This window comes from Tyto alba, unplaced genomic scaffold (assembly GCF_018691265.1).
Source record: "Tyto alba isolate M040663 unplaced genomic scaffold, T.alba_DEE_v4.0 Super-Scaffold_14, whole genome shotgun sequence".
In the NCBI taxonomy this organism is placed as follows: Eukaryota; Metazoa; Chordata; class Aves; order Strigiformes; family Tytonidae; genus Tyto; species Tyto alba.
The window spans coordinates 36099815-36127669 of NW_024881276.1; the positions used below are offsets into that span (position 1 = coordinate 36099815).

General features: G+C 39.8%; 1 protein-coding gene across 4 annotated transcripts; it reads right to left on the bottom strand.

Annotated features, from left to right (window-relative positions):
• CHODL (chondrolectin) lies at nucleotides 1–27551 on the bottom strand. Of its 4 annotated transcripts, XM_042789092.1 has the most exons (8): nucleotides 27350–27551; nucleotides 11207–11519; nucleotides 10278–10435; nucleotides 6888–6935; nucleotides 6427–6510; nucleotides 4666–4768; nucleotides 2345–2423; nucleotides 1–533 (listed from the first exon to the last, which is right to left on the bottom strand). In XM_042789092.1, exons 1-8 carry the CDS (start codon nucleotides 27438–27440, stop codon nucleotides 531–533), a joined length of 879 nt encoding a protein of 292 aa, XP_042645026.1. In that variant the 5' UTR covers nucleotides 27441–27551; the 3' UTR covers nucleotides 1–530. The 4 variants fall into 4 exon arrangements, with proteins under 4 accessions (XP_042645026.1, XP_042645028.1, XP_032845699.2 ...); XM_042789094.1 differs by lacking the exon at nucleotides 6888–6935; XM_032989808.2 differs by lacking the exon at nucleotides 2345–2423.
• Nucleotides 27552–27855: the final 304 nt, after the last annotated feature.

Sequence of the window (27855 nt, forward strand, 5' to 3'; positions counted from 1 at the left end):
GTATCAAACATTTATGCAAAGATAAACAATTGTTACACTGTAAAATTGTCAGTTCCATTTACAGTACATCAACTAGGTTACAATACATGAGAGACTAAAGAAAACAAAGAGAGTTTAACTACAGTCTTAAAACTGATATACACTGTAGATATTTCCCCATAAAAACTTCAAATGCTCTGTTCATTTCATTGCTCACAACTAGCTAACTTACATCTCTTAGCAAAATAAACACATACCTTTTATTTAGCATGGCCTACCTTGTTACGGAATTAATAATCAAACATTATATAAAAATGATCTGAATATTTGCCTCAAGGGGGAGCTTACAGTTCATTCTTGTAGATCCTTTGCATTTTCAAGCCATTCCAAGCTAATGTTCTTTGACGACATTATAATACAGCCTGACTGCAAAATGTTATTTTTGCTTTGATTTTCAGTCAGTAAATCATTATACCTCCATGCTACTGTCCTTCCTAGGCGTCTTGGAAATCCAAAGCGTGGACTGGTTTGGACTGGTTTTTGTTCTTCCTTTACTGAAAAATAAAAGTATAAACTATTTTCAGTGCATGTGTGCCTTTGTACTCCTGATTCAGGTTTGTGATCAGACCTGGGTATTCCATCCCCTATTTGAATGCAGTCTTTGATGCTTTCATAGCATTGGTTCCCCATCCACCCAAGGGTCTTGCCCATGCTGCACCACGCATAGCACTGCAGCAGTGGGTCAAGGTAAGCTACTGTTACCAAAGTTACCACATCCCCTCCTGCTTATCAGAACTCCTCCCAGGAACTGAACGGACTGTGCTCATGAATTTTTGAGGGTGTTTTTTTGGGTTTGGGTTTGGTTTTTTTTTTTGTTTTTTTTTTTGTTTTTTTGGGGGGGGGGGGGGAGGAGGGGAATGGGATGGAAGGTTGGAGGGTGTTGGGGTTTGTTTCGGGAGTTTGTTTTTTGGGGTGTTTTTTTTTGTTTTTTTGGTTTTTTTTTTTTCAGTTTACATTCAACCACCCCTACTCATACAGAGTGGCCTTTTCAGAGATGGGTGTGCACACTGTTTGAGTAAGGTGGTAGGAAGCTGGGTGCTTCCCTTGTCTGGGGGGGATGTATGGGGGAATGGGAGCATACATGTCCCCAAGCCCATGTCCAACACATTGAGGGCGCAGCTCACCCATCCCGGGGGCCACCACAACCTGCCCGTGCGCACCCTGGAGCTGCACCTCCGTGACCGTGGTACACTGACGGGTGCCAGGGTGTACTGGTACGCCAGAAAGCCTCTTCCCCCAGGGCTTGACCTAATTTCTAATGAAGTAATGGTGCATGAATCAGACTCCTAGCAATGAATGACTGGTAGAAAGCTTCCTTAGGCCTAGTTTTCATTCAAAACTGACAATAGTGTTTTCTGTTTGGATTTTTCTTCATAAAAAAGATAAAAATGATACCAAAAATACTTGCTCTGTGATACTGCAAAAATGTTCACCCTAACCTTCACAAGGAGCCCTGAGGTACCCTGTAAGTTGATGCCAGTCTTTCCACATGGCTAGCACCTCTGCTACGACTGCCACAACACAATACCTCCCCTCACTTAGATGGCAGATGACAGTGCCCTGCAGTCTGTTGAAGAGGCACTTCATGAGCCACTGCAGCTGCATTTCAATCAAAATGTTTTACACTCTGGACAGAAAATTTCACACTGATGGGTATTTTTTTTCCAATTAAGTTAAAAAAACAGAGGAGGAGAAGTACCCCTATGTAATTCTCTAAGTTGGAAACTTGAGAGTCAAGATCCCAACTGTCCTACACATTCAGTTTTACTCATTTCCTAGTGTGTAAATGTGAGTTGGAGTTGATTCAAAATGTACTTTCAGGGAGCTGGACGGTACAGTAGTTTTTAGTCACTCCAGACTTACCTCTGAAGTCCTACAAAATAATGCATTATGTACCTGAGCCCATTGGAGTAACTGAAGAGACTCCCATTGGATTCAGTGGACTTTAGATCAGGCCACAATGCTATAAACAAAGCAATGAATCAAGTAGTTTCATCACTTCTTTAAGAAACTGATGCACTACTTCTTTCCAGATTAATAAAGCAAATCCAGGCATATTTTGTAAATTAATAATGAAAGGGTTTGAATGGAGAGTCCTTGCCACACAGCAGGAACAATTTCTAAATACCTTGGATCAGAACTTTAGCTGTATAAAATGAGCTTATCTTCAGCAAACCTATGCTGATTCTCAACATCTGTTTCAGTAAATAGGTCTTGGTAAGAAAAGTAAGGAAGACGCAATAAATAGCTTGAGCATATTGCTGTTTTGACCATCAAATGCAATCATAGAAACTGAGAAATATACCAGGTTGGAATTTAAACTTTCTGCAAGGCATTCAGATGATAATGGAGATGGGTCTTTGAAGCAGTTTCTCCTTGCTTCCCTGGAAGAAATGAAAGGGAGAGCATCTAAGCATGAATGAGCTGATCATTTCTACTAGCTACAGGGAAGATGTTTTGCTTTGCCTTATTACTACCCTTTAAGAGCCCAACGCCAGGCAAAATTATTCATGACCTTTCAAGCTAGGCATGTCCTGGTTGGCCATGGATTGTGGCTTTCAGAGGAAAGGTCACCATGTTGTGGAAGCCTAAAAAAGAATGAGAAGTCAGGTTCATTTGGAAAGTTGGGGATCCCTCCTTCCCCAGCAGGACAGAATCCCTTTCCTAAAGCTCTACAGCGTCCAGACGATTAGCTCAAGTATTTGCCTCTTTCTTTGATTTGCTTTTTGCTCATGAACTGCGTACTTGCGAGGAACCAAAATGATTCACAAGGTAGGTCGTATGTGGAAACATAAATGAAAATAGATGGGGAAACATTTTTTAAAAACAAAGTTCTGTTTCAACAGATAAGAGAGTAAATAATTCATTTTTAACTTAAGTGAATTTTAAAGAAAATTTGTTTTATTTTCTCTAATTAAAAGTTTAGTGCAACCCAAAACGAACATTCTGAAAAAACATCTGCTTTGATTCAAATCCATTTTCTCCCTGTTTTTTGAATCATTTAATCTGCCAAAGTAATCAGCTAACAGAAAAAGCACAATCTTCCAAGCTGAATATCCAATATCTGTGTCATGCAATTTTAAAGTCTTGGAAATTCAGATTAATTAATTCTGGATGAACTGCTATAGCATCAAAGGCCTGATCAAAGCCCACTGAAGTCAACACTACTGTTTCTATTGATTTCAGTGGGCCATGGATCTCTTATTTTCCCATGAGTATTCAAGAGCTGAACCTTTCCTGGGGAGAGGAAGAGCTGACAGAAAAGGTATGAACACATATGCCATACTTACCAAGAAATCCAGGTCCATTGTAATAAGGGTTCCAAACTTGGATTACTTATAAAATTGCTACGGCTACACATATGATTCCTTTATTATTCTTTTTGCTTTGAGTTTCCAACCTTCTACAGCTCCAGAGCTGAGGTTTGGACACAACCTTTCACAAGCATGACTTTGCACTTTCCAATGTGTCTTATGGCAGGCATTTTCCTTTTCTTTATAGGAAAGTGCACAAAGTAGAGAAACAACATAGTTTATGATGTAGACCTTATAATATCTTTTCTTCATGATTGCATGTGTCAATAAGACACATTGCAGAAAATACCAAATAAAAACCACAAACTAAAAAATAAAGACTAGAATTAAGGTGGAAATTTTTTTTTTCTAATTTCCCAAAATAGTGAAATCGTACTCCTTACTAGTATTCCTGCTCTTCAAGAGGGAGAACAGACTGTGAATCTATCTATTACTCTTGTTATTTTACCAAAATAGTGTTTATCCATAAAATACATTAGTTTAACCTTTTCTAGATTACATTAACTTGAGAACACTTCCTGAAAAACACCTGCAGAATGAAAAATATCCTTGAAAACATGTTGCCGTATCTTGTCATACCGTATTTTGTGAAAGATAAAAAGTTAAAAGAATTTTAAAGCATGGTTCAAAACATCCTATTTCATAAGATGAAGTGCTTCCTATTTGTATAATAATACATATCTTTGATACTACATCTATGTACACATATCTATCTACGCATCTTCAGCAGATACATGATCTACAAAGGAGTTGCACTGGCGTGTGGCTCAAAACATGTTTTTGCTTTTCGTTTTCAATTTGTCTGCTCCAGTGGCCCATCTGTTGCTCAAACGGTATGCACGCTGAAACAGCATTAGGCAGCTGCTGGCCCCTTCACTTTCTCCTTGGAACAAACTGCACTCTTGGTCAGAAAGTGAGGCGAGTCCTAGAGTTCACCTTGTACCAGTGAGGACCCCACTATTATTTCCCACAGTCCAGATGCTGTATAGATGGCAATTACAATGGAAGAGGTGAAGTAGAAGTGCTGACAGTAGATCAGCCCATCAAATGGCCAGCAAAGACATCTTCAGAAACAGGTGATGTTCTAATGGCAATCTACTTTGAGAGACCTGGAACTATTCCAGCATGTTGTGGAAAAGCTTGAAGATGAATGTTCAGCTGTAACAGTTATAAACTACTTGGTTTTTAATAGACGAAAAGATGCTTATTTGGATATTTGGGGACAGATGTAAGTAGTCTTTCACTATGAATAGCTTGCCAATGGAAATATGAATCCTGCATTATAAAACCATTATGGATCAGTATATTTTACCTTTTATGAAGCATCTGGAAGCAGCAAGTCCCAAAAGCCACCAGTATCAACAGAAGTAGTGGTATAGTGGGTATTACAACATAAATTAGATTCGGAATTATACCTACAAAACAAAAGTTTTCATTAATGACTCCTATGTTGAAATACTCTTAACCACATGAGTAAAAATTTGGAGTAAAATATCAGAAATACATTAACTTACACAAAAGCACGTTTATACATCCCTTCTATAGGACAAGCTCCAAAAAGATAACTCAGCAATATCAAGAATAAAATAGTCCTTCTCCAGCAATGTGAAACACATATCTCAATGAATTAAATTCTGACATTTTCTATATGCATCAATGCAAGAGTTCCAATTTTGCAATTGGAAATTCAAGTATTTTAAGAGTACATTTCACAGCCTATTGTTTTTACATTTCATATAATCTGTCTACTCCATTGTCCTTGCATGTTGGATACCCACCTATGCAGGACCACAAGAGGAACAAACCCTGCTCTTGTCTCCCATTTCCATTAAAAGACAAATGTACATTCCTTGACTAATGAGGAGAGTGCTAAAGGTGCTCCCCTGCAGGTCCCTGGACAAAAGGAATAGGAAGTGGTACAAGCTCAGAGTCTATTATCTGCCTATTATAGAGGATGGGGTCTACAGCTTCCATAAGGGTCTGACTGTTTTTCAAGTAACTATATGCCCATGTTTTATAACGGTATACATTTAACATACAAATTGTGAAGACTTCTTACCCATTGTACTCTTTTGAACATATTTTTACTAGAATAAATGTGAATGTTCAGGTTGGGTTTGTTTATGAGTTTTAGAGAGTTTTTGTATGAGTTGTACAAATAGCATTTATTTCAAAATACAGTTCATCAATATATCCATTCCTCTGGAGTTACAAACAATAGGAACACCAGTTAGGAAACTGGCTCAAATCCAACCAACCAATGTAGAAACTGAGCACCAACTTTCCATAATCCCATGGTGTAATCCTGTAAAATCCTGCGTTGCTCCTTAGAGATGTTCAATTCCTTGAATTAAGGTTGTGCTACAACTCTTCAGGAACCCCAGGACTCCATTCAGGACACAAATTGCTAAATGATTTAGCTAGGGGTATTACAGAAAGCTCCTAGGCAGTAAGTATCCATTTTCAAAATATCAAGAGCCACCTTTGCTAGAAATCTCAATAAAGCGCTTAACTCCTCTTAGCATGTGGTGTTCCTTAAAACACAGGGTATCTGGGGGAGCTATGGCAGAGTGCTTATTCTGCAGATAGCTGAAAAATTCATGCCCTATCTGTTAGGAAAGACTCATTTGTGCCTTTTGTTTGAGCCCCGGGTATCAGATATAAAATACAATATATGCATCCTATGTTTGTTACATGTGTTGGGGAAGAGATGGGGGGAGGCAAGGCACTGGTTACCACAGCCTGGAAGGAGGCGCCCCACAGATGGGCAAACACCAGTGATATCTTCCACTTGACTCACTCACCAGGGTCAGAGACAACGGTGCAGGTTTCAAGGACTGCTAAACTGCAGATTTGGATCAAAGTTTGGTGAGATATGGAAGTCATCTGTTTCCACAGTTACAAAGAGGACTGACCAAAACTCTTTAAATGTTACTCAAAAGTATATATTTTCAAGTCACTTGCTGGGGAAATATATTGCTTCCTTCCAATAATGGAAATTGTTAAAGATTAATTTAACTGGGTTCACTGTTAATATTTTTACCAGAATACAAAATTCTTATGAACACATTACCTGTTTCAGTAGCAATAACATGATACTGATCTTCTGGTTTGCTTGTGTCATAAGGGTTTCCTGCTGGCACTGTTGGAAAAATATCTGAAAGGGATTATCAGACATTTTAGGAAAATAGCAAGCAAAAAAATATGACTGTTCAGTTAAATGAATACTAATTACATCTAAATTTATATTGGAAAAATAAACATTTTTAGGATTGATTAAACTGCTGGATATAAACATGTAAACAGGATTTTATTGCAAAATTGGGATTACACCTGGAACAAGAATTATGAGCAGTCCTATTCTGAAAAATAGTCATGTATTTATAGCTATTGCTCTCTGAAGGATTCATTTTTCCTATGTTCCAGTTCTAAACTATGTCTGTTAAATTGAGTAACATTGAAGGTTCTTGTAAACTATCCTTGTAATTATGTATTTACCATGGCAACTCAATTTAATGTTTCAAAATTTCTTACCATAATCTGGTTCTGCTCTGTCTCCTAATTCTTTTTCTAAGACATTATCTGTTAAATCAATATTTGAAATTGATTGTTGAAAAATGAAAAATGTGTGCATAAAACAGATGTTTTCATTATTTTGCATGCAGTATCGCAGAAATAGATGCATTCTCCAAAACAATAATTGCTTAATATTCAGCATTTAATCTTCTTATCAAAGACTATTTGCAAACCAGTGTCATATAACTTCTAGTTCACACTTTTCTTGCTCCTTAGAAAAGGGCTATAGTTTATTCTAGTTCCGATTCTTGGTGGCCTCTGCTAGGCTACTGACTAAATCACAGCATCCCTTAATTTCTTGTGCCGAATAAAACTCCTAAAAAATTCAGAGTTTCATTTGTGCAGACAATCCTAAAACAGTATAAGGAAAACATTGTTCTTGATTAATACTTAGATCTTATTCACATTTTTAAACTAATGCTTACAGAATGTTGGTTATGAAGCAAACCACAGCAACACAAGTTTGTGAGGTTATATGTCAGCCTCATGTAGTTTGGTTTTGCAACAGGCAGCCCTAAAATACAAATCATGGGCAGTGGGTTCTAATATATCATATAAGGAAGTGAAATCACTAAAAGAGGAACGATAGTGTATTTCTTGTAATGCATCAGAAACTGGAGAACCGATTTATGGGTTTGTGCTGTATTGCAGAGGCTTGCAAGCTTACTTATGGCTATATTGTTACAACTAAAAGTTTACCAAGATTACAGAATGAATTACTTCACATTGGGTAGTGGAAACTGCATGACTGTTTGAATACTATTCCTTTATCCTCAGATTATATTAACATAATAGCGCTATGAGCCTGCAGTTCCAAGTGTCTTGATAAACACAAAATGCTGGGAGAAATCAAAGAAGCAATAAATTCTACTAGAACAAAGGCAATTATTTCATCTAGTCTGGTAAAAAATGGCTACGTTTGGCCATAAATAAAGATATCAAAATACCACAAAGAACTAAGTTGCTGGCTCTAGACAGCAGAAGAGGAGATGAGGTTTTAATTTCATTGAATAATCAAACCTGCAGGAGCTGGACAGGAACTAAATGTGGTTGCAATTACCAACCCATAATTAAATTTAAGATCGTTGCATGATCAATATGATCTAAAGCCAGACTGAACATTGGAACAGTAAATGCTGTCAAGGGAGGTACTATAAAAAGGGCTTAGAAAAGTGAAAATGACTACCAGAAATGTAGTTCCTACTTGTGTAAGACCGCCTAATGAGCACTGCCCTGAACTTGCAACTGATACAATTAGATGCAACTTCATCATGGTCATCTACAACCTATCCGTTTTGGCCTATGACTGGTATCATAGACCATATACTCAAAACAGACAGGAAAGTTGTGAAAAACAATATACTCAGATAACAAAGCAAAATTCAATATGCATGTGGCACTTTAATACTCCTGGTAAAATGGATGTATTTTGTATCGCAAATGGCTGACATTGAAGCTATTACAGTGACTTGGAAGGGAAAAAAAGGTCATTTGTAAGTCTCACTTGGTTTTAGATAGCAAATGTAATTTTCTTATAAACACTATGGTAGCATTCACAAACACTTTCAGGCAGTGAAAGAAATGTCATATAACTATTTATATACATTTATGCATCTACTCCTCCACGTGACAGAAAAATACATTTCTGGAGAATAGTCTGTTTTGCTAAAGAGCATAATTCCAACAGCATGAAAAATAAATAGCTACAATTCAGTAGTACTGCATTTAACTGCATAACAATTGTCAGTCCTAATAATAATCTACCCATATATTGTTTGCCTTATTATATGCCTTATTATACAGTAGTAATCTATTTCTACATAATGAGAGAAGTATAAATTCATTTTCATTGTTACTGTTGTCACTTTGTTTTCTGCCAATCCAAAATACCTGGCTTTTTTTTCAGATGGTGAAAGCAATAGGAAAAAACAATTCTTTATCATATCTCAACTAGAATGGTAAGCAATTCACTATTACAGAATAATTATTTCACTTAAATTTGTTTGGTCTTAAATATACGAAATACACTTGAAACTGAGCCCATTTAGTCAATGTCATTCTGACATAAAAATGTTGCTATTTTAACAACTTAAAACATTTTTATTGTGTCCTCTTATTTCAAAATAATTGTGATATAAAAATAATTAAATTGTATACATCACAGATCTTTGAACAGCCTATGTGACCAAAATGACTGATCACCATAAGACAGTGATAGTCACTAATAAATTTAGAAACAGGAACATATTTGGGGGATAAGGGTAAAATGAGTGGGTATATCAAGCCTTTCAAGTATTTAATATTTGCTTGCAATATTAATTGCCATTAATATTCCCATTAAGATATTAGGCAGTGAAAAAGCTAGCTATCCACCAAAACTGGAGGAACAAAATAGCTTGGGTCTCTACACACATGGATCCCTACAAAGACTCTGATTATAGCTAGAACATGAACGTAGAGAAAGCAGGTAGGAAACTACATAATTAGGTAGGTCGAATAGCTCCTAAGAGTAGGATTTTGTATGCGTTCTGACTTACAGCTTAGTTTTTGAAAAGCAGATGCACCATAAATTATTTGAAAAATATTTGCGTGATCTTTCTGAAAAACATGTTTTCATTTACTGTAAGTACCACCAAAAGTAGAAACTGTTACAGGCTCAACTTGAAAGTTTACTCTTCATGCTTGTTTACTGTTTGCACATAGTTCTAGTTTCTAGTTCATGTTTCCTCTACTGACATATACAGAACCTATGTCATGTCTGGAAGTACAGCCAAATTGCCTAAGATCTGGCTTTTTCTGTCACCATCTGAACTAGTGTCCATCTGCTTTTCATATATATAAATCTACATGTGTGAATGCAGAATTTTCTTCCTGTTGTTCTGGACATCAATCTTTAAGCCAAAAATTTTTGGAAACAGCCATCACATGTAAATTGGTATAAAATGGCAGACATCCGCAACTACAAGGACAGTGTAATTTTTCTACAGTATAGTCAATAGATATCTTGGTCATCCCACTTGATAGCAAGCAAGGAAAGTAGAAAATGGCCACTTAAAACGCTGTGTTTTAACTCATTCAGTAGTTATATTCTCCACAAAGTGAATCTGGGAAGGCATGATAGTGAAGCTAACCTTGAAAAGATTCTTATTGGATACAGAGAGGTTTATTTAAAATTTCACTAGATTTTATGTATTATATCCCCTGTTACTGTCAGCTCAGGCACTCACACACCACAGGAATCAGTACCAAAGGCCACAAGACATTTGCAGATTCTCTCACAAAACAAGAGGTAACTGTTTTTCTTAGAAAGTATCCCCATCTGTGAAATATAACTTTAGTTTCACCTACCTGGGCCATACTTGCAGATAAAATTGTGCTTCATGTTGCATCTATCATCATTCCATTGATAAAGGTATGGCCCTCCCAGACCAGGGTTTGCAGTTGGCTGATGATACATCACAACACAAGCTTCACTTCCACAGGAAGGCTCATCTGTATACCAATTTCTAGTGGTACACATAAACACAAACTTTCAAATTTTGAAGGTAAGGTTCATCAAGATGCCAAGGAAAGGAGTCTACATCAATGAAAACATGTCAACCCCAGTGGCCCCATCCTCTTCAAAGATATGCTGCATTTCCCACAACTCCTCTATGAAAGGAGTTTAGAGCTTGGGCTCCACATCTCTGGATCTTAAAAAAAAAATCTGACCAGTCAAAGCACCTCTGCAGAAATAACACCCTACTGCTCTGCTACCCGTTTTCCTCCCTATCTGACTCTTACCTCTCCCTTTGTCCCGAGTCCTGTGAGGTGCTGCTACTCTGGCCTTTGGCTTAATGAGGAAATTAAAGACTTTTCAAAAGACAGGGTAGAAACAGAACACTTTACACTAAGTAATATGAATTAATTTACTTGGTGGCTAGTTCCCTGATTCAAGGTGCCCAGAGTCTTGCTGAATTTGTCTGCCTGTTTTCAGGTCATATCCTAAAGACTCTACGCATGACAGAAAAACCTCCAAAAGCCATACCAAGGCAAACTCATGAGAGGGGATCAAAGAAAATTGTAGGCTGAATCCACAATATGTTATCCTTTTACAGCTTCAAATTCAAACCCCTGGTTGCCAGCTCCCCTTTATCTGGAGAAGTTATAAAGGGAGGCTACTAACTTCATGGGGCAACAAGTCTTCAAGCTTCTTTCTAGAAGACTTGACTTGCCAGGCATTTCACTCTCCATTTATTTCCACAAAACTTTCTCAATAAGCAGTTTTACAGACTTACCTGAATGGTGAAATACTTCCATCAGACCACTGGTAGAGGTCAGGGCAAGCACTGGAGGTGGCTAGCCCATCTCCACTTCTCCACAAGCCAATCCAGAAGTCACCATCAGAAATCCCAGAGCCTGATTTAGTGAGGTTTTGCAACATGTTTTCTATTAGTTGCTGCTCAGCTTCACTTTCCAAGCTCAGTAAAGCCCCACCATCAATTTCACAAGCCTGGCGGGCCTCCTGGAAGCCCACACGTCTAGACAAGTCCTGGAAATAAGCTAACTTGTAACAAGATCGCTTGGAGTCACCATAGCACACCTTCTGACCTGAAAAATAGAAATAGAAAAACAGAATATCACAACTGCAAATATATACACACACACACAGCACAGCCTACATACAGTGATGGAGAAGGACAGTTGTTTTTTTTCTTGTGCCGTTATCTGAAAGGGCTCACAATGATACACTGACACTTTTGAAAACCTTAGCTTTAATTTAAATTGCAAATATCATACAGTTCATGGGAATCTATGGCTTTCTTCCCAAGGCCCGCAAAACTCTCCAAGACACTGCAGACTCCCACTAACTTCTAGAAAAACATTCTCTACTTTAATGACTGTACCATCAGGCCCCTCTGTTAAAGCCAGGATCTGTTTGGAGAGTATTTTCTTAACTATTTCATACTAACGGACCAACTCCACTTTTATTTTGTAATCAAGGCTGTTCAAACAGGAAAAAAAAAATTCTCAATTTTAGTGGCATGAAACAGCTAGCTGTTTCTTGAATCTGCTAACTAACCTTGAGGAGATGTATTGTCAAGGACATCATAACTACTCTTTGCTATAATGTGTCTATGTATGTCCTGTAAGAGTGTGTGGAAGAAGAGTGTCTGCCCCTTTAAGGATACCTGGTCAAAGACTTTTTCAATGCAAAAAGGAACAATATGGAAGAAAGTATACAGACACAAACCTGACAGGAAAACAATTGCAAAAAACAATGAAAAACAGATAAGAAAAAGACCCAAACAAACAAAAAACACGCACACACAAAAAAAGAAAAAAAAAAAAAACACACCACAAAAACCCCAAACCTCATCAGACACACTGGTGGGCTATCAAAAAAACTGCAGTCAAACAGGATTTTGCAACTTGCTAAAGATGTTGGGGGGGGGTGATGGGACCATGCAGGGTTAGGGAATAGGGAGAAACAAAGGGGAGACAGACAGAAAGGGGTACAACAGGTGCCGGTCGTAAGTAAAACGGGGCACATGCGTGTCCCAGGGCCAGCTGACGAGGCGGGGGGCTCAGCCATCCACATTTACGTGGGCCCTGCAGCGCCTTGTCCGTGGCAATCTGCTGGATGGCCGTGCCAGCGCAGCCCTGGGTTTCCTGCTCGATTTGCTGCTGGCTGAGCCAGCCAAGGGAAAAGCAGCAGCCGCATCCCTCAGCTCGGAGAGGCCCTGGGCACCGGGCGGGCACAGTGGCCAGGCCGGAGGGCGCCACACTCTTAACATCCCTTAACACGGCCAACAAACTCCAGATATTAGCAGATATCACAATACTATCCATACACCATAAAGAAATCTTGTGATGCTTTCAGAAAGCACTAGATCTGCCACATTCACGCTGGTTTTCCCTTGCCTCTCAGAGTTATGTCTGTGGAAATAATCAAAAGGTAAATGAAGAAATAATGTTTATCCCTTCCAGTTCTTTGGTTGAGAAAGACACCCACTTTTTTCCTATAAAGGAAAATTAATTATCATCATCATCAGCTATCGAGATGCTCTAGACTTTGTTCAACATATATAAGATGCAATGAACAAACTCGTTTATCAGCTGCAGCTGAACTCCAGTATGTTTATTTAGGGACAGGAGAAGGTTTGTAAATATAAGGAAATAAGCTAACCATCTCTTAAGAAAATCAATTTTTTTTCAGTATGGAAATTTATCATTGGAGAAGAAAAGTAGGAGAGTTTATTTTTCTAAGAATTACTGAAGGATACCAAAAGAATAACATCTACCAGGCATTATCTAAATTGTTTAGAAATCAAAAAATTTTATCATTTTACTGGAAAATTTGGCAAGGGCAGTATTTTATTGTACCATCTCAGTTTTGCATTTGATAACGTTGTATTTACTCCCACTGTTAAGCAAAAACCCAGATACACGACTCGTGTAAATAACCTTTTAGCTTTACTTTTGAACAAGTTTTATCCTGTTTTACCTTTAAAAAAAAAAATGGCATTTGTCACTGGGAAACAGCAACATCATCCCATAACTTAAGATGCACTTATGCTTTTTGAGCCAGTGTTAATCTATATACAAAGACTAACCGTAGAAGTGAATAAAAAAGACTAAAACAAAGAAGTTAATTCTTCTTTAGTTTTGCTTCATTTTTGCATTTAATGACTAGTAGCATACTTCCCACAGCAGACAGCATACAGCACAAGAACTGACTGAAGACTTCTCTAGATTTGCACTAAGCATAGTTTCAAGAATTTGCAGAGAGTAAGCATACTGTATCAAAGCTGCATGAATATAGGAACATAAAAACAGGATCATCTCGCAGCTTTCATCTAAATCTAATAGTAACTCTTATTATGGGGATCTTTTTTATTCTGGAAAGCTAAATTATAGGGACAGTAGGGATAAAATGTTTAGTGTTCTACAGTCTCCTACAATTCTTGTAATCTTTCTCAAAAAAAATAGTCTCTGAAACTGTTTCTTTGTGATACCCTATTAAAGTTCATCTGAGAGAGGATTGACAGTAGAAGTGTCTTTGCAGTCTCATTCTTACCTAGGCTTGGCAGACAGACTTCTGAGAAGTCACTTGCTTATCAGCAGTTAATCTGTCAAAATAATACAGGGACAAGAATAACCTAATGTAAGGACAAGCTTGTGCCACAGACATCCATGGAAAAAGTCAGGCTCTGAGATCAGGAAGACAGCACCTGTTTGGACTTTCTCTGATAATGTCCTGAAAACGCTGTGTATGTCCCAGCTCCTTTCCTACCAATTCAACAATTCATATAGTTTAAGAGCCTTGCTATCGATGAATACAGTAAGAGCCATAGCCCTAGCAGGGCAGACCCTTTGTTAGAGATGCATATAAAATAATGGGTTTCCTCATAAAATTTCTCTGAACAAAAAGAAAAAAAAATACCCCTATTATCAAAGTAACAAAGTGATAACTCTAAATGCTCAAAAGCAGGAAGTGCGAGAATGAAAGCTGCTCGTGAAATCACAGCTCATTCCCTTCATTTATAATGCTGCAATTCCAATTTTGTTAACATGATCATCGCCTTTTTACTTTCCTCAGGAGCTCTGTCTCATTGACAGAATAGAGTGCACAGTGAAGGAGGAGCTGATCAACATTTTCATCCTCACCACTGGGTGAGTGACAGTGGCCTACTGCCAGAGTACACATATGTACATAACAGTGCAAACACCCAAAGGCTAGCACTGAATTATGTAGGACACTAATCATTTACAAGGAAAAGGGACCACACCTCTCCCTGTAAGTAAAGATTGGATTCAAAGCATTAATTCAAGATGTATATGCAGATTTATGGAGAGTCCTTTGTCCATTGTCTTGTTCTTTTTATTTCCCAGACAATATTTAGAAATAAATGCTTTCGTGATCCCTTTCATTCTGCGCACACACTCGTCCTTGACACCAAGTAGTAAATTATGAGCAAATTCAGGCATCAAGATATCCCTGTCATGATTTCAGTCATGCAAGAAAGTTCAATCCACTGAGATGAGTGGGCTGGCCACTACCGATCTCAATTCCGGCGCTGTGCCTCCCTTTCACGAGGGAAAAAAAAGCTAGCTTTCCATCCGTAACACGCATCTGCTCCCTTTCCTGGTGCGTTTCTCAGGCGCTGAAGTGCCTCCGTCCCTCTCCATTCTCATGCACAGCCTCTGCTCTTCTGTGACCCTCCCAAAACCTGAAGTCAAACGACCTCTCCAACAGGACAAATGCGTCCCTGCCGGCCGACCGGGCGTGTGTAGGGTACTTCTCTCCCAGTCAGCTGCTGCACGGATGCTGACGCTGCCAAGGGGCACGTGCTGTCGCTGAGATGCTGTAGGGCTCGCATCCACGAGCCACGAACTGCGCGGCACGCTGCTCCCGTGCGGCGCCTGCATGCGTGTGGAAGCCCGGCTCCACCACCCACACCGAGCTGGGGAAGCCAGGTGAGCCCTTGCGGAGCAGGGAGGAGGAGGACAGAGGCACACAGGGTGCACAAGGGCAGCAGAGCTGCAGGGCGGGTGCCCCCGTGGCCCCCCAGGCGTGCCCAGTGACGGCTCCCCAGTGCCGGAGGGGGACGCCCTCCTGGAGCCATCCAGAACACAGATGTGAAGGCCCACCCTGTCCCCAAGGGTTTCCCAGGAAGGGCGAGTTAAAAATCTTGAAACTTAATGTGAAGACTTTTTCTTTGCCTAAAGTGATCTGAATAATTTTTGAGGTTATTGCAGATGTTTGTGCAGAGTTAAATAACACTAAAATAAAGTATTATGAGGTGAAAGAATTGAACAAGTGAAAATTTGCATACAATCCAACTCCTAAATTACTTCTTTCGTCTGTTGCTTTTTACACCTGTGGCAAAACAAAATAATTTCCTTCTTACAGACTGATCACTTGTGCAAGAACACACCTCTAGAAAATAACAGAGAAAACAGCAAGAAACCAAGATATATTGGACATTAAGACCCACCTGGTATGAACGAAGCATGTGATACAGAGCAGTAAACTTTCAGGAAGAAGCTGTGATTTTTTTTTTTTTTTTGTTCTAGCTAATTTAGTCCCTGTGTTTAGGCAATGACCTATTCTGAATCTTTTCTTTCTTCTTTTGAAGGGGACTTTTATCTGCTCTAGCAGAGCTAGTTAATGGAAATGTGTTAATGGAAATCTGCAGTTGTGACTTAATAGCTGGCAAATCAGTTGATGTTTTAGTGCTCCTCTCAGAACATGCTGAGATGTCAAGTTTTTACAGCTTTCTCTCACTAGTAATTTCTGAACTACAAAGCAGAAATAATTTACCTGTGAAAAATGACAGAACGGACCACATTGTATAGCAGACCAGATAGGTATGGAAACATTAACTACAGGCTATTTTACCTTCTTCTAACATCTGTGCAGCAGACGATTCCACTGTTAATTTTAAAGAAACATTTGCCATCTCAACTGTATAAATTGAATTCCAATTTTTCTGTCACAATTGAATAGAAACTAGATTTGTAAGCAAGTCTATTGGAATGAAACAGGTTAATATACTATGCAATGCAAATAAATATAGGCACATTAGGCCTTCACAACTTTTCCACAAAATCTGTCCTGTGATGCTTGAGAGATGAAAGAAAACATGAAGGAAAACATTATTTCACCACAGGCTATGCAGAAAGAAAAAAAAAAAGAAAAGCATGTTATTGCATTTAGTCCTCCCTTCAGCTTGAGACCAAAAATCTAATTTAATAAGACCTAAGAACTCACTCTTACTGTTCTCCCTTACAAATGATCAGACAAGTTAAGGTTTCGACCAACTCTGACTACCTGTAGATGTGGAGCGTTTATATCCTTCCCTTCGTGGACTGTTTCAGCTCCTTAATCCCTAACTCACCTTCCCACACTGAAGCAGAACAGCCCAAACCCTGGTCAGAAGTAGGCACAGAAACAGGCAAAACACACACTTGGCTTGGTGTCATGAACACACAACGGGCTTTCTTACCTCTTGAGGAGAGTGCTGTGTTGAAGCAACAACTAACTGACAGACAAGGACTATTCTATTTTTTCCCCAGTTGCAAGACTGCAAGATTAGGTATCCTCAGTTTCTTTAACGGAAATGTCTCCAGGTTTCTTTCTACCCCTTCTGCGTACACCAGCCATACAACATATATCTGCCCCTGTTCCCTCAGCCTTGGCAGCTCTAGTTGCCTGTTGCAGAGATCCTGAGCTGGCTGAAATTCCCTTGCACTCACTTTGTTTCATCATCCCATTAGCTGAAGAAAGCAAGTGTACAGTGCTTGTTCCAGGGAGTGCGAGCTACCGTTTCCATCCATATGGATCAGTTTTCATCTTTGGGTGTCATACAGCAGCTCCATAGTAGAACATTTTGATATCAAAACAAAGAGAGCTTTTAGTTGAAATACTTGATACTTAGTTACAACATTTCTGCAGATAATTCTGCAGGGAAAAAAAAAAAAAAAAAAATATGAAAAACAAACTCCAACAACTCCTTCAAGAAAAGGAGAAACAAGCAAATTCTCATCTGGTATTTCAAACAGTAATCTCCCTTATGCTTTAATAATTATGCTTTATTAAACAGAAATAATAGGTTCCTTTAAGTCTGTCACGACAGAAGTTATAGAAAAGTATCAGTAATTTTGCTTCTAAATGACAAAGTACACAGGTCAAAGACCCTGAAAGCATCAGGCTCAGTCCTAACTACACCCCCATGGGCCGTAAGGGGCACAAAGGTTATCTTGAGTAACACACAGGACTCAGCTAGAGGCTTTGAAGATGTCAAGTAGAAGGTAAGCTCCTTGCCGGTAAATCCCATTCCTCTTCTTCTTGAACCTCAAACTAACCTACTGTCCAGGGTCCGCTACCATTAGCATCCACCCCAATTAGGGGGGAACAGCATCTCCATGTGCGTAGCACAGGTGAGGAGAGAACAAAGGAATGCACAAAGCCTGCTGTAAAAAAGTCCGTTATGTTTTCATACTGTGACTCTTCTTCCCAAAATAATGGATTCAGCAGAAAAGAGAGGCATTTGGTGCAAAGGAATGTGAAATATTTAACACTAACCAGAGTCTCAAAGGTCAGCACAAGGCTGATAGAGGCCTCTGAAAATAAAAGTACAAAATAAAGATGCAAGGACTTAAGTAAAAGTGATCTTGAAATAACAGCAAGACAGAAATATACATATATTAACCAAAATATTCCACTGGCTAGGTAATATTTCTCTGCTTGTTTTATGAAGATTAGTCTTGGTCTTGAGCTTGTGTGAGCACATTGACCTCAGGGGCTGTGTAACCAGCGTGCAGGACACTGAGCCCAATTTGGTTTCACCTGTTCCCACGTCACAGGCTGCTTCATGACAAGTCCCAGTAATGCACTTGAGAATGTGGCCAGTAAGAGGCTAAAAGGTATTAATTTTTCCTAATCACATTTTGATTCAAAGTTGATGCATCTTGTCAACGGACTTCTGCATCATCAAGTCAGATTTTGATTGGGTTCAGCTGCTGGTCATGTTTTGATATATTATCTTACTGCTGTTGATGTTTTACTGCATCTTATTTGCGTCCATCTACTGAATTTAATTTGGTTTTTTGATGATTCATATTGGGGCTTTTTTGAAAAAAAAAAATACTACTGTGATTTCGTAATTACATTGACTTCATTTATGATAAAAGCAAATTGCCATCTTCTCTCCCAGTTTGTAATACTGAAGACACATCGTTCTAGTTGAGTCAGTATTCAAACCACAGATGTTACTCAGCTCATGCTTCTCAGCAGCTTAAGGAATTCCGTGTGCTCACAAATTTGCCATTCAAATACAAACTGCTATGCAGATATGCCAGCCTATACCTGCATTAATAATTACATAGCTAACTCTTCCATACTTTAATAGGCACTTCGTCCTCCCAGTCTCCTAATAACCAAGTCTGCAGAGAAAGAGAGACATTCATTACTGATTTTTACCTTCTCTGAATTAGGGGTTATGCCTAGTTGTCATAACACAGTTCCTCTAAGTGATTTTTCTTTCATGAAAAAACTTCAAAGGTTCCAAGTCCCTTTTAAGGGCTTATATAAAATAACTGAGAGCCGCATTTGCCTACCGAGTAGCTGTACTTCAGGTAGATATTCATACAGGCAGACAGTTTGTATACATCGTATCATGTAGTTATTAGCACGTATCATGTAGTTATTAGCACGTAGATAGTGTCTGAGATGGCTTAACAGAAGCAAGTCCCAACCTCTCAAGCAAAACTCATCTATTAGCTAGACTTCTTACAATACTTATCCTAATGGAGTCCCTTTCTTGCTAAATTCTTAGGCATTAACATGTAAAAATTATAGATGTATAGATAGCACATATAAAGTGATAGGTAAAAGGCAAATTCTTTCTATTCTTTCTCAAACACAGGCCAGAATCTATCTTTAGACATTAACCATCCCGTATCTTGTGAATTAGTGAAGGTGATGATAGAGATCCTCAGACACCAGGTAAACGGCCATATCTATGATTAGTTAAACTCTTGAAGAGAGAGAAAACAGGGGATGATAGAAGTAAAAAGAAAGTACTGTATTATACTATTCATGCAGAGATTTATTACAGTTATGCAGAATATGAAGCTACACAAAAAGCATTTGTCCCAGTCCACTCCCTGTCATCTTTGTTTTCTCTTTCGCCATGGGAAGTGATTTTCAGTTCATTTCTTGCTGAAATTGAGTTTTCACCTGTATGACAGACTTAACTAGTTATGCTATTGTGTTTCCAAGTGCTTTTAGAAACAAGATGTTGACTTGGCTGTTTCTAAATAACCATTGCCCTCAATAGACCCATAACAGCAACACTTTTACAAAATCAACCAATAGGAAAGGAGACAGTCTGTTTGTAAAGGAGCATTGGGCAGTGTTGATTTGAATATTAAATATTATTACTTATCACTAACACCTGGATTTTGCCATCTGGCTGAATACAAATGCAATTAAAATGAAATCTGATAGCTTCCCTGAATATTGAAGCAAGATAGGTGGTTAGTAAAGCAGGCAGTTAAAAAAATTATACATACAAACACTGATGACAAGTATTGATCTCTAAATGGATTATTTTGGGGGAGGTTAAAGCCTTTATGTGCTCAAGAACTTGCCCTGTTCTAGGTCTTTGAAAGATGCAAGCAAGGATTCCTTGTACTGCAAAACATAGACGTTTTCCACTGTGCTGAATAAAACCACTGGGAGGATTTGTCTTTCCCAGAACAGACTACAAGTTTGTCTGAATTTTCAAAATCAGGGATATGGTGTTTCGGACACAGGCTTGTTCTTGATGTACTGGGAGCTGGAATACCTGGTGGCATGATGGGCTGCCATCTTCACCAAGCAGCAATAGGCTTATTCACTCATTTTAAAGAAAAAAAAACACACACATCTATTTCTTACAGTTAGCTTCTCAGCCCTGGCACACATGGCAGGGATCTCAGGCCACTGATAATGGACCTGTAAAGTAGCAGCTCTATGTCTAAATCTCATTAGAAGCTAATCAACACATCACCATACATAATTACCCTTGCAGGAAAACATATGATTACAATTATGTAAATCAATACAGTGTAAATGTCTTCAACTGGAAAATAAATATCCATTTTTATGAAACACTTTTAATCACTGATTTGAGTCATATGTCAATATCCAAAAAAATCTATTAAGTATTTCCCCAAGTACTTCTTTTCCCCCTGTCAAATCATTAAGGCCCTGACAGTTTTCCTTTCTTCTAAGTGAAACATACCTACTTTTTGGCATCAGCTCTGTTTCAGATATCTAGCACATCATAAATTTAAAACCTGAGATCCATTTAGCTTTTCCTGTAATAACTGTTTTCCATTCTCCTGATCATGTGAACTTTACAGGTATATATCACAGGCCTGACCATGGCAGACAGCCACTTGCTTCTGTAAGGGGCCAGTGCACAACTACACTGTCCTCTGGGTTCATGCAAAGTGCCAACATAGTTGTTAAAGCAACCCCCCTAAAAATTACAAGCTCCTTTCTCTTTTCCCACGTTGAGCAAGAACTGAGGTTGGTAGCAGACCTATATTTTCCCCCTGCCTGTCTTTGAGAGGTCTAGAAACATTGTACCTGTGAGCAATGCAGGCTCCTTGGCCTCACCAAGCATGACAAGGACAATGCACTTAGAAACTTAGTGCTGACATCCACAGAGATGATAGGCTTCCATCTCAACATGTTACAATCTGCACCTTCTCAACTGGCAGTAAAAAAAGTCACCATGAGCACAAGACATGAAGCATAAACATTTTCTTTTGCAGTATGTACTCAGCACCTCAGTCACCCTAACAAATAATTATGTTTTTTAAAAAAAATGCAAAACTACCCCAAGTATAACACTTCATGGCTATAAATAACCCTATTCACTTCCATGGACATAAGCAGGTTGGCTAATGATAACACCCAAATGTCAATGGAATCTATTCACATCTACATGTCTGCTCCAGGATGTGGATTATTTACCCAGAATTTAAGAAAAATCCACTTACTGCTGAAGCTACTAGCAGTAGTTTTGCTTGATTGTTTTCATTTTTCTGAAAAGTCTTATACACACACACAAACCTAATAAATTTTTTATATATCACAGCCTAAAGACACACCAAGCATGTTCCATCATTTCAGCTGTTTAATAAAAAAGCATAAATACTGACTCGAACACTGACAAGACTGGCAAATTAAGTCCCTTCGTCAATAGTTTTCTGTGTAGCTGTGAAGACTAGAACAGATTTCCCAGACACTTAAAACAGACATAACATGGTAGCTAGGAAGTTATTGTTAGCATGTTGCAGATTACACTTCACAAAAACTGTAGTCTGAATGGCTTAAGTATGTGGGCCAGCCTAGGGGAACAGGAAATACTCCTATTCTCCAGTCCCAAACCAGCACACATTTTCACACATACCTTATTTTCTATACAACAGTAGACTCCCTCAGCAGGATTTTTCACAGGCATAAATTTAAGTACTTCTAAGAGTTTCTGCTGATTGCTCATTTCTTATTTTTGTCTCTAGAAGGAAATACTCTCAAGTCCACAGTAATTAAAATATGCTCTTCATCAATCATTATTCAGAGGAAACATCATCCATTCTCTTGTCCTTTTTCAGTGAAACCTGAACGCCTTTTTCCAAGTAAGTGTATTTTCATGGATTTGTTACCAAGAGATCTTATTTGCCACAGATGTAACTAAAATTTATATATAAGGATGTGAAGTTATATTAATTTCCTTAATTTATGGACATAATACTTACCAGGGTAGAACACCTTATATACATCTCAGTACAAGAGTGCAATAGAGTGACCATCTTTTTGCAGTAGTTCCACAATTAAAAGAGAAAGCAACAGGCAAGTCCTTGCTCATTCACCTTCTACGAAAAAAGTGGGAAAAGCCAGATCATGTAGGACCTTAGAATTGGTGACAGTTCACTTAAGGCAAAAATAGAAGGGACATTTAAGGGGAGAAGAAATCAATTAGAATATAAAGGATTATTATTTTTCTCTTAAGGTAAATTAAGTCAAACGGAGGCTATTTCACATCACATATATACAACCTTGTATGGAAAGAAGCTGTTAAGATATATAGAGTAGATTCAAGGAACCTCTCCATATCTGAGCTGGCTCATTGACCTCACTGTGTAAACAACCAAAAGAAACACGCATTTTCAGGGTGTATGTGCAGTATTTTCAAGATCTATGTTAAAATTAAATTAATCCCACTCTAAAAATACTGATTTTTTTTTCCTTCGCTGCTTATAAATTGAGCTTAGAGTGATTAGCTGCATACTGCAGCTACATTTAGATGTAGTTAGAGCTATGCCAACTGTTTAATTAGGACTCAGTATTTCTTAAGATTGCTTGGAACTGAAAGTGCTACTGTCTGTCAGTGGTGGGAGTGGGGTCTGCTTCAGCAAGATTCAAATTATTTTCCAAATAGTGAGTGACAGGTATGAGTATGGAATTACAGTGTAGAAATTACAATCAAGTCATTGCTTTATATTACTTATTACACATTAGTACTATACATTCTCTTCTGATCCATGAGATATTTGCAGAGAAAGTCATTATGAGAATTAGTTTCAAAAAATAGTGCTGTATAGAGCACTTTATGAACTAAAGCACATTTTCCTGCAAACATCTTGGGATTGAAAAATTTAATCTACACAGGATCAGACCTGAATTACAAAGAAGTCAAGTCAAGGTACATAACATGACTTCAACAAGGCAAGAGACATTTTTGCACCTAGATGCTGTACTGGGACAGCACACCAGTGTTGTCTCACCAGCAACAAGAGAAGCCATGCAAAAGACAAGCAGACTATCCATACTGTCCCACACGTTATTTATCATAGCTTCCTCCATGGCAGGTATTTTTTCTTGGGCCTGTTAGCCTAGTGGGATACTGGGGCTTGGCAATCATGAGTTGGAGAACTGCAACAGTTTGCTCTATTGTTGAGCAAGATGCCGAGAAGGAGAAATTGTATTCCTGGAAAGGTAGCATGCTCACCTGAGACAAGACGCTAGAATTTTTCATCACTCTTCCTCAGCCCTTGAACAGAGCCACAGTCTGGCCAACCTGCACAGCTCTCCCCCATAGGCAAGGTAAGCTTTACAGGGCTCGTAAGGGCAGGAATAGCCTCTAATACAGAAGTCTGATTCCTAAAACTGATTTAAGTACTCCAGTATTTCTGCCCTGCTACAGAAGGACTCATCCACCATCACACATCTTAGGTTATCTAAAATATGTTATCATCTATGAGTCATAGCAGTTTACCTAATATAAAGTGTCTTTCCACAGGGTATTAGGGAATGTTTTGGTGAGAAGCAAGGCGCAGTTTAATAGAAACATGTATTATATCCAAGAGCCATCACCTCATTTCACTTTAAGAGCCTAGATCATTGATCTGTCCCTAGAAAGACATTGCTCAGAATAGGTTCATAAGGAGACAAATTAATAAAAAAAGGATCTAGGGGAGTTAAGTGCCCAGCCTACCTTGCAGTTCTCAGTCTCAGCTTACTGAGACCTACAACAGAACAAAAAGATCTGTACCATATGGGCATGCATGTCCATTAAAAGTTTTTCCAATATAGAACTGAATGCTGGGCAATCACAACAAAGTATTGCGTTCAGTATACAGTTGTTCCATATGTATCCTGAAGATGAGACTGTCAGTGTTTTTTCAAATTACACTTTCTCAAATTCTGAGCTACTAACATAGCTTAAAATTAACAGTCCATGCTCAAAAAAAAAAAAAAAAAAGGACACCCAGTAGAAGGTTTCATCTACAGAAAATAATGTTTGACAGACAAAACTCAGGTGTAGTAAGGAGGCCAAGACAACTGAACTAAATTAAATTGTGCCTTTTAAGAAAGGGTTTATTATCTCTATTCAATTCATTACCTGTGAAGATACTTCTTTAATTATCTTACTTTGCAATATTTTATGACCAACTGAAATCTAGTCATAAGCTGTGCGAATGAGCATACTGACTTCCTTAAAGGCATCTCAAGCAAATAAGCCTATAGTTTAGGGGCAACTCCTGCTGTTTCATAACCTACCAAATGGCTTTCTTCATTTAGCATTTTATATATCCAAATACTTTCACACCAAAATAGATACATGTTCCTTTAAAATACTGCATTAGTATTTAACCTGATACTGACGCACAGCAATAGTAAAGAACAAAATTTTAAAAGCCATAGAAAGGCAAAAAGACAGCAAATAGCAGTCATTAAACTATAACATCTATGATTAATACATTGGCTGTTAAATGATTAGTAACAAGATTAGCTTGCATCTTTCCTGCCCAACAGATACTTAAAGTAATTGCATCTTTGCAAACTGCATTATCATCACTTCATGTTCTTCATGATGTCATGGGACAACAAGGCAGACTCAGCAGTTTCTCCTGAACCTCCTTTGATTTTTTTCCTTTAAGAATCAATTCTCTGGCAACACTAGATATTCGGATATGGAGGCTGGGAGCACTGCTCACAAAACATCCATCTAACTACACTAAAAATTACAAAGCATTTGTATTGCTTCTCTTCAACCATTCCCAAATTAAAGATGACAAATAAATAATACCTAAATGTGAATTGTTTGCTGAAAATGATTAATTCTATCCTAGGGAAATTAACATACTTCGGAAAGGCTTTCTGTTTTCTTTTTCAAAGGAAGTGGCATTTTGAAAAGGTAGACCCTCCCTTCTCTGCCCTCTTGACACTGTGGTCAAAATGGCTGCAATTTTGCAATTACTGCTAGGTGTGCTGTAAACTTACCACAGTAAATGGAAATCTCTCCACAAAGCCCAACCAGCACTCAAGTCAGTTTCAGGAAGAGCTTCTATGTGAGTGGCAGGAATTATACATTTAACTTATTTGGAATGAGAGCAGTGAGATTTCCATTTATCCCAGATTATCATGATTGAAAGATAGGTTAGCAACTTTTCAGAAACAGGTCTGGTTAAAATGTAGACTTATGAACATATATGTAAGCCTGTTCATGTCCAAGCTGTTGGTTCTTATATGACATAAACAGAAACTAGATGGAAGTTAGCTGGACAACACATACTACCCATTAATTCAATAGTACTAATTCTTGTTTGAAAAAAATGCCAGCTACTACTAGACCCATCCATGTGCATGTGGCAGAAGAGGGGTGTGGTCCTTGAGAGAAAGAGTTCTCCTGCCACTACATTTGCAATTTATGCAAAGTTATGCCACAGAATATTGTAGCATAAGTGTACTAAATATAAGCTAATACACCTGATTTATAGTACATAAATGGTTCCTTCTCTAAGTGGCTTCAAATCACCTCCTGTATTCTACCAGCCAAGCATTAGCAGCGTAATACAGTGACATGAGACTCTTCACATACTCTGAAATGCTTCGGGGAAATACGGGGTAGAGCCTGCATTCTCTCAAAACCCTAAAGCCTTATATGCATCTAGGAACAGTTTGACTATGAAGTATACACATATATTACACATTGTTTTACAAGCTGGACCTCTACTCAGTTTGCTACATGTCAATTAAATGCAGAAGCTCCAGTGAGAAGATGAAGGGACTGGGTTTCCTCGGACACACATGGACTCCTCCACTGAGACTAATGCAAAATGCATCTTGTAGATGAGTAATCTTCACTATTCATTAAAGTAACAAAGTGTTACATAGAATTTATACAAATTGTTAAACTAAGAGCTTTGCTGTATGATATATGACTGTACAAGTCACATTATAACAGAGGTAGATGAAATATGTGAGGGTACACTTCAGGCAGGCAAGCTTTTTCAAGACATTGGAAGCACTGCTACTTGCTTCCTGAAAGATGAAGCTTCACCAAAAGCCCAACAGCACATCTCGGTTCTGCACATGAATGCGCTTCAGGTAAGACACCACCAAAATGGTCAGTGACTGTATGCCATCAGCAACTAAGAAAACTGTCTGAATTCAGCAACCAGACGTTTATTACCAAAACTTACAAAAAAGTTTTCTTGACATGCTACCATTACAGCCTCTGAAACTACTGTATACAGGTAATTTGTATTGTTCTGGAATTAGTTTGTACGGAGATGTTCTTACCCGTATATACTGAGATTTACACACATAGCTTGTTAACAGGTGCAGTCGAGTGTGTAAATCTGTTTCAAGACATAGGTATGCATGTGTTTGCACACACAATGTGACTCCGAGAGTCTGTTCGTTTTATCTTGGCGGGGGGGGGGGGGGGGGGGGGTTGACCCATAGTTCAATTAAAAATAGCATTTTCATTAAGTTTAACAGCTTCCGAGCGCTTGCACCTGGGTGCTGGAAATACACGATGTGATCTCATCACTCGTAAACCGAAGCTCAAATGTTAGATACAGATTTCTGAAGCATCGTCCTCCTCTCAGTTTCGAGAGTTGTAGATACACTCACTCGGAACAAAACTATGTAGCCTGCATGCTCTTAAAAGTTGGCTTTTTCCTCCTACCTACGTTGCAAAGAGAGAAGCATTCCTGCACCGATGCAATCGGACCTCGGTGCACAGCTGTTCCTCGGAAAGACACAGCAGCCAGCACCCTGCCCTACCTTTCCGCACAATTAAACCGGAGCCGCACTCCGCAGGCAACCGATCCAACCCGAAACTCCGCCCGCTCCGGGCACCCGGCACCGGCCGGGGGCTGCCGCAGGCTCCCGAGCCCCGAGCCCCGAGCCCCGGCGGGTCCCGAGGGGCCGCGGCGGCCGAGCCCCCCCCCCCCCCCCCGCCCCGCTCGGGACCCGGTTCCACCGCCCGCCACCGACACCGCGGGTGGCTTCCCGAGCGGCTCCGCTCCCAGCTCTTCCCCTGGCGCGGAGTTCCCCGCGCCGCACCGCGCCCCCGCGCACTCACCGCTGAGGACGCGCCCGGCGAGCCCCCCGGGCCCGCACAGCACGGCGGCCGCCAGCACTGCCGCCAGCCCCAGCCCGGCTCCGGACCCCATCCCGGCGGCCCCGCTGCCCGCTCCCCTCCGAGAAGCGCTCAGGGCAGGCCGACGCCCGCCGTGCGGGGAAGGGGCTCCCGCCCGGCTCGGCTCCGCGCCGCTCTCCGCCGCCAGCTCCCCACGGCGCCGCGGTCCCGCCTATATCTGTTCCCCCCCCCCCCCCCCAACCTCCATGCCCAGGGGCGGGCGGCCGGGACCGCCCCCCGCACCGCCCCCCCGCCGGCCCCGGCGTGGGGGGGGCGCGGGTGGGCTGCGCGGAGAGCCCCGCTCCTGCGGCGCGGTCTGCCCGGCGTGGGGTGGGCCGGGGGCCGGCGGGCGCCGCGGAGCTGGGAAGGGGGCGGCCACGGCTCCCGGGGCGCGGCAGCCGCCGTCGGGGCCGCCCCCGCCCCCCCGGGGCTCCTGGCGGGTCATTCGG

Coding starts and splice junctions, on each gene's coding strand:
- CHODL (XM_032989808.2), bottom strand. CDS start 27,440: ATGGGGTCCGGAGCCGGGCTGGGGCTGGCGGCAGTGCTGGCGGCCGCC. Junction 11,520..27,349: donor CGCCGGGCGCGTCCTCAGCG/GTGAGTGCGCGG, acceptor TCTATTTTTCAG/GTCAGAAGGTGTGCTATGGT. Junction 6,511..6,887: donor CAGAGCAGAACCAGATTATG/GTAAGAAATTTT, acceptor AATCCCTTTCAG/ATATTTTTCCAACAGTGCCA.